The sequence below is a fragment of the Gastrolobium bilobum genome, unplaced genomic scaffold (genome assembly GCF_033153095.1).
Source record: "Gastrolobium bilobum isolate Gb01-03AN ecotype WA unplaced genomic scaffold, APGP_CSIRO_Gbil_v1 utg3850, whole genome shotgun sequence".
NCBI lineage: Eukaryota > Viridiplantae > Streptophyta > Magnoliopsida > Fabales > Fabaceae > Gastrolobium > Gastrolobium bilobum.
The window spans coordinates 262,853-270,687 of NW_026897525.1; the positions used below are offsets into that span (position 1 = coordinate 262,853).

General features: G+C 35.2%; 1 protein-coding gene across 1 annotated transcript; it reads left to right on the plus strand.

Annotated features, from left to right (window-relative positions):
* The first annotated feature begins 5,519 nt into the window (after nt 1–5,519).
* On the plus strand, nt 5,520–7,452 carry LOC133307680 (molybdenum cofactor sulfurase-like). Its single transcript, XM_061508233.1, has one exon. The coding sequence runs from the start codon at nt 5,588–5,590 to the stop codon at nt 7,412–7,414; it is 1,827 nt and encodes a 608-aa protein (XP_061364217.1). The 5' UTR covers nt 5,520–5,587; the 3' UTR covers nt 7,415–7,452.
* Nucleotides 7,453–7,835: the final 383 nt, after the last annotated feature.

A 7,835-nucleotide genomic window follows, 5' to 3' on the forward strand; every position in this document is an offset into this window, starting at 1 on the left:
GAGCTATCTCGCTTAGTATATATCAAACAAAACCTTTTATGAACCTTTTTACACGGTCATTTGTTTATGCCTGTGATCTGCCACCACATATGGTTATTATGTGGTAGTTTACTCTCCATAAACACTGCTACCTTATAAATCAAATAAAAATTCCACCACTAGATATGTTCCGAATCATTCAACAGAGTTTGAGAACCACTAAGCGAACCAGTCGCTGGACAACTCTCCTTTGGCAGACGCTCGAGTACTCTCAAAACAAGAACACTTGCGCATTATATAATATGTTTGATCCCTTTGTGTGTGTGTAATTTCAGTTCTCGAATGATCAGCCAAAGGAGAGTTGCCCTGTAACTGTTTCTTGCTTAATTAATGTAACCTACGGATTACTGAACATCGTAGGCACAAGCCGCAAAGCCTTCTTGATGTGATCGGAGGTATGTTTCATCATTCATCTCAAACTGAATTCCTATACATAGTTTCTATTTTAAGTTCTAAATTGACATTATGAGTGGGTGTTGATTTTTAATTATGTGTAAATGCATGTCACTAAAACGTCATATAATGCGTGAAGCCCTTCATAGCATATGATCTTGTAGATTCTATGAAAAAAGAAACGTACCTCGAAGGGAGAGAGTCAAGTTGGAACGAGAAAAATGGTCAGAGACGAGAAAAATTGTGCTGCATAATCGAATACCACACAATTAAAATAGAAATGAGAAAAAAAAATAAAAATTAAGATAAAATATTTAATGTACAAAACCATAAACTAAGAAGAAAAAATCACAGGTGGAAATAGAAAACAAAAATTCTTTCTCTAAATAATAGGAGAGAACAATTATACTCTATCTTGATATAGAAGAATATATTTATCTCTATACAAGATGTTATAAACATTAAATTAAAGGGCCTGTTTGGAGCACCTAATAAAGAAGATAGGATAGGATAACTTATCATATTCAATTTTTATCTCTTGTTTGGTGGGTCAATAGGATATGATTAGTGTATCCTATTGTCTCATTTTATCCTATCCAATACATGATTTCTTATCCTACGGGGGGAGCTGGGTTAGGATTCAACAGGATAGGATACCAATATTGGATACCCAATATATCCCCACGCTACCTAATATATTTGTATTTATTGCATTATATTTTTATTTTTATTTCCTTTCTCCTTCTACATAATCTTATCAGATTGCTAATCAGGTGCTCATCAAACACAGGACATGATATAGGCTTATCAACCTCATATCATATCCTACCCTTATCAGCCTCATATCATATCCTACTATTATCTTATCATGTCCACCAAACGAGCCCTAAGATGATGTTATATGAATTTGTCCCTAAGAATGGAATGATAAATTTAATGAAGGAGGCCAATATTTATAACTGAGAAAATCATCTTCCAAATATTCTTTTGTACCGTCGAAGTGTCACCTTCAAAATCATGGCAAAATGGGCCAATCTGTCTCTAACTATCCAAATATGGAGAGTATTAATTTATTATGCTCCGGGACAACTATTTTTTTTTTTTGGTATAACCTGGAGTTATCCCCATTCAACCTCCTCCGGTCACCTTTCCCTCGGGGTACGACCCAGTAGGCTAGCCCCTCACTGAAACAGCGGGTGCATTGAGCTTCGCTACCGGAGGAAGGATGAGACTAATCCCCCAATCGATGAGGGAGGCACATCCTCTGGCCCCCAAAGATTTTCCAAGAATTTGCTTGAGAAGGGTTTGAACCCCTGCCTCAAACAAACCCTTGGGAGCTCAGTTGCCAACTGAGCTACCCTTGGGGGTTGGACAACCATTTTTTAGGTGGTTCCTTAGTGTAAATGAGAGGATAAAATTGAGAAAGAAAAAAATAGTAGGGATAAAAAGAAAAAGAAAAATTGACGTTGTAAGACGGAGCACCAAGTTATTAGGTAGTCCTATCATGGACCATGAAAAATATTTCCCCAAATATGGGACAAAGGAGGGCTAATCCACTCTTTTAAATTGGGTTGTAAACATCAACTCATCCTTTTTTACAGGAGGTTGGTGGATCAACCACCATAAGATTTATTAATACATCACCAATTGTTCACAAGGTAAATGCACTAGCAAAAATTAAGTTTTATAAATTATGAAAATTAACAAGTTTTTGTGTAGTGGTATACAATATTGTTGGTAGGGAGAGTCTACGGTAAGGAAAAATTATTATCAATAGACTAAACAACTATTCCCCATAATAAAATGGGCTTGACACCGCATCTTAACCCAAATTCTTAAGTGTCCTCAAGTGGAAGCTTCTTTGAATATTTATGAGATTACCAACCAAGAATGAGCAAGTCTTGGGCTCGATCCCACATATTAACCCAAATTCTTATGTGTTCCTAAGTGGAAGCTTTTTCGAATATTTATGGGGTTACTAACCAAAAGTGAGCAAATTTTGATTATATAATATAGGTCCAGTGCCAAACCCAAAAACAAACTATTATCTCTAAATACTCAGCTCAACCAATTACCTGACTGGCAAAGGCTAATCATACCACTATTGGCAATCAAGGAAGGCCTCCACCACAATAAATAAGCTTGATAGCAAATCTCAATCCAAAATTTTAAGTTGTTAAATTTATGAATTTTTTTCACTTATATATTTCTCAACACATTCTTTCCCAATATGAGATTTTGTGGGTTACACTTGAATTCTGGTCAAATATAAAGGGACGAAAGGTATTGAATGTAGGGAAAAAATAAAATGATAAAAAATATGGCGATAATCTTAAGCTATAATTAAGAATAAGATCCCTAATTCATCATTTATGTCCGACGATCGGCAATTCTTCCAATGGTGAAGCCACTTTGGAGCTAGCTAGTGCCTTGGCAATAGCTAGTTTTCAAACTTTTTAGAATTTGGCATTGGTAGGGGCTAAAATTTGACAGCTATGCAAAACAGATAAAAGGATGGCATAGACTAAAACTTTGGGGGGGGGGGGGCTTTTTGGCACGAGCTAACTGATTTTGTTGGCTCGGCAACTAAATTCTTCTATTTCTGGTGATGCATTTGTGTCTGAAGGTTCGCTTGTTCAATGCATCTCAACGTTTGATTCTTTTTTTTTTGAGTTAACCTAACCCTAATTACCTTTTTGAGGCAAGTTGGCTCCCCCCAGCATCCCCACAAAATTTGACTCTTTGAGCCGCTATGAGACTAATCTGAAGTGCGGGATGGGTCAGGGATGAAGATATTTAAATCGCTCCCAAAGGTGGCCTATGGAGATCGAACTGAGACATTTTCCTTTTCACTTACTCAGCTCCCTTGCTACCAACTAAGTTATTACCATTTATGTCCAATTCTTTAATGCAACATAAAAGAAGGGAATCAGGTGTATGTTGGGGTAAGGGACAAAAAAAATAAATGGATAAAAAAAACCTAAACTCAAAACTCACTTAACACATTATAATAATGATAATAAAATATTAATGCAACTTGTGAACCTGACCTCCTCCACCATCACCCGTCACAACCCATATTTAGGTGGGCCGGGCGGGTTGAGTAGGTTAGTGAAGAACTATGAAGCACCAACACTTCAAAGGCTCTGACGTGTCATGTCTGACACTTCACATGCATTGCAGAGACTCAAAAAAAGATTCAAAAGTTGCGTTGTGTTGCTTTTTTAGTCCAACTATTAGATTTGTTGGATTACAATTATCATTTTATTAAATGTAATATAAATATTTAGGATATCTTATTTTATTTTTTTGCAAAATTGATTGGTATTATAAGTTTAGCTTCATTTTTTTGTTAAATTATTGAATATTAAATATAATATATACTACATAAATTAAAAAAATTATTTAATATCAAAAAAGTGTCTTAATGTGTTGAAATATAATATTTTTAGAATTAACGTGTCAGAGTGTCGCATTGTGTCGTATCCTGTGTCTAGTATCGATGTTGGTGCAACATAGGTGAAGAACTTAATTAATAATGGGAAATACAAGTCTTTTGTTACAGGAGACTTGTTATTTTATGTTATAGAGACAACAAGTATAGAGCTCACCATTTAAAAAAAAAAGAGTGACACAATTTTTTATGGGTAAGCTAGAGAAATTTTTTTTTCTCCAACAAGCGATTCACATTACCTTTTAATAATTTAAATAAAATAACTAATATAGGCGTATGGTTAAAAATTAATGATCTTTTATAATTTATGTATTTAATAGATTTTAGACATCATTAATCATAAGCAATTTTGGTCGTTGATTTATTTTATGTATGCAGCATCTGTAAGTAATTCTATGAATAGTAGCTTAGCTTTGAAAATGCCTCCAAAAATCAATTACATTCGAAAAAGCTCTAACAATGAAAAATAAATATAGAAATATTGAATAAAATATTATGATACGAAAATAAGAAGAAAAAGGAAAGAAAAGAAAATTATGCTCCTCGGTAAGTGATTAATCAAAACCTGAAGCTACTTAATCATTTGCTAATTGGTTATCAAAAATGAATATAAACCTGAAACCTCCCAATTCTTAACTTACGAAATGCCCGCATTTGCATGGTATGTGATCAACTAAACGAGCTAGTTTGGCGAGTCACTAACCCAAACATGTCATAGATAATCGGCGAGATATGCTGTACCTAACTGTTCTAAACAGGCTGCTAATTGTTGTGTACTGTGAATTATATTAACCAACAAAGCCTTAACCATACTTCCAAAACCAATTTCCTACCAAATCACAGAACTGCTTAATAAGCGACTAGCCCAAAGGACTTGATAAAAACAATCGTAAAATTGAGATCGAACGGTGGAAAATATTTTTAGTGCTAAATACTCCATACATCTTTTATCAAATATGGTATAAAATAACTCATTAACGGTGTCCTTACTTTAATGATTATTTTCTCCCATATTTTATTATTTTTCCCTTTTTAGTATTGCATAGAAAATATTCCCCAAATGGTGTATAGTATAGGGCATGCAAGTAAAAGCTGCCAGTCTAATCGCAAATTGGAAAATATTGTGCTAACGAAAGGGTAGTTTTTTGCAAGAACTCGGTTCTATGTGATTGTGCAGACAGCTAACTATGAAAACCCGGTCCATGCCCTTTACCTCTTGTTGTTTGATATCCACATCTGTACAACTATGACTTTAAAGCTCAAAACTTTCAATGCCCCTTTTGTCCCTTTCAGAAAGCACCACAACCACTTCTTATCTTGGCTTCGAAGGGCTTTAATGGTAAGGTCCGTGAGACAAAATCTTCACATATATGGACCAGCACCAGCCATCATTGCTGTCTATAGACTAGACATTAGATAGTGATTTTCAACAATAATCTCCAACCCCATTAATGCGATGAACGAACTAAATCAACGTTTTCAACAATAAATATGTCACGAATTTCCCAACTCAGCCAACACTATATTGTACAAAAAGCTAGCGTTGATGAAAAAAAAAAAAATGTTAAATGGATAATGAAAGAGTCGTCGAACACCCCACACGACAACCTGTATGTATATGACTGACAATGAATTAAGCATTTGCAATAAAAAAAAAAAAAAACTTAGTCAATGTTTTGAAGTCTGAATGAAAGAACCAAAATGAATCGATCTTGTGCAGGAGAAGCATCACAACCCTGCTTTAATGGCTGTTTTCTATCTCCACTTCTTCCCTCCAAGGATTCCCATAATAGTTCCAAGTCTAGAGTCAATAATGCAACTGGATCAAACTATGATCTCATAGCAGCCACATCTTCCACTCTTCACCCATATACACATTTCACAAGCCATGAGTCCCTCCCATCTTTGCACGAATCATATATTAACTTCATCAAAGGATTCCCTCAATTTTCTACAACTTCTCGAGTTGATCAAATTCGAGCCCAAGAATACCATCACTTGAATATCTCCAACACCTGTTTCGATTATACTGGATATGGCCTTTTCTCCTATGCTCAACAGCAGAGATCCTGTCCCACAACTTCAATTGCTTCTTCTTCATCATCATCATCATCATCTCTTCCATCATTGCCATACTCGAACATAGAACCATCCTTTGATATATCCTATAAGACGGTGAATTTGCAGTCACAAATACTCTATGGTGGCCACGAATCAGAATTAGAGTCCAGAATTACAAAAAGAATTATGGCATTTATGAACATCTCTGAAGAAGATTACACCCTGGTTTTCATAGCCAATGAGGTATCTGCATTTAAACTTGTAGCCGATTCTTTCAAATTTCAATCTAATGGAGAGCTTCTCACAGTGTATGACCATAAGAGCGAGGCATTGGATATGATGAATGAGAGTTGCAAGAAGCAAGGAGGGAATATCTCTTCAGCTGAGTTCACATGGCCTAATCTCGAAATCGAGTGGAGAAAATTAAAGAAGATGATTATGAGTGGAAGGGAAAAGAGAAAGAGAGGTCTATTTGTTTTCCCACTTCATTCAAGGGTTACTGGAGCATCATATTCTTATTTTTGGATGTCCATGGCAAAACAAAATGGTTGGTTTGTCTTGCTTGATCTATGTGCTTCCAAACCTAAGGAAATGGACACCTTGGGTATGTCTCTCTTTAAGCCTGATTTTATTGTTTGCTCATTTTTCAAAGTCTTTGGTGAAAACCCATCAGGTTTTGGTTGCTTATTTGTCAAAAAATCAAGTATCTCTGCTCTAGAAGATTCAGGCAATGCTACAAGCATAGGAATTGTAAGCCTTGTCCCAGCATTTAAACAATCTCAGCTCCATGAAAAAGTCATTACTGAAACTTCTCAACAGCATGAGAATGAAGAAGTGTCTAAGGGGGAATCAATATCAGAAATTGTGGAGTTATGCATACCCCTTTATTCATCTAGTTCTAGAAGCTTGGATTTTGATTGTAGAGGACTAGATCATGCAGATTCAGTGGGGCTAATGGTGATAAGTACCAGGGTCAGGTACCTGATCAATTGGCTTGTTAATGCACTAATGAGTCTTCAGCATCCACATAATGAAAATAGGCTTTCCTTAATTAGGATCTATGGACCAAAGTTAAATTCTCACCGTGGACACACTGTGGCATTTAATATATTTGATTGGAAAGGAGAGAAGATTGATCCTGCACTTGTGCAGAAGCTAGCTGATAGGAACAATATCTCTTTAAGTTGCTCATTTTTGAAAAATATGAGGTTCTTAGATAAGAATGAACTAGAGAAGCAACGGGCCTTAGAAACTAGAGCATCTGAGGTTGAAGGGTTGGGCCTGTCCAAGAAGAAATGTAGGAAAGAGTCTGGGATATTTGTTGTGACTGCTGCACTGGGTTTCTTGACAAACTTTGAAGATATTTACAGGTTATGGGCTTTTCTTTCAAGGTTCCTCGATGCAGACTTTGTGGAGAAAGAGAGGTGGAGATACATGGCTCTAAATCAAAATACTATTGAAGTATGAATATGTTTACTTCTATTTTCACGTTAATTGACATTGTTATGGGTACACTATTTTAGAATAATGTTAAACTTCTTACGATTTGTAATTAAGTTTTGTATGAGAAATACTACGTGTGTATGTGTACAACATATATTATAATTGCTTGTCTTTTAAAACATATTTCAAATTAACGCAGCAGCAGAAATCTAAAAGATCAGAGTTAGAGAGCAATGTTATTAAATTCGAACACTTGATCAACTCGGTTAGGTATTGAGTCAATGGGTTATTTTCTTTTGAAACTAAGAGTCAATGGGTTATTGATCATTATTAAGATCACATAAATTGAATTTATATAAAAATATATAATAAATATATAAATAGAAGTAATATGACAATTAAAGTAATTTGCCTTAGTATTTAACATGTCATTCCCCATCCTTTA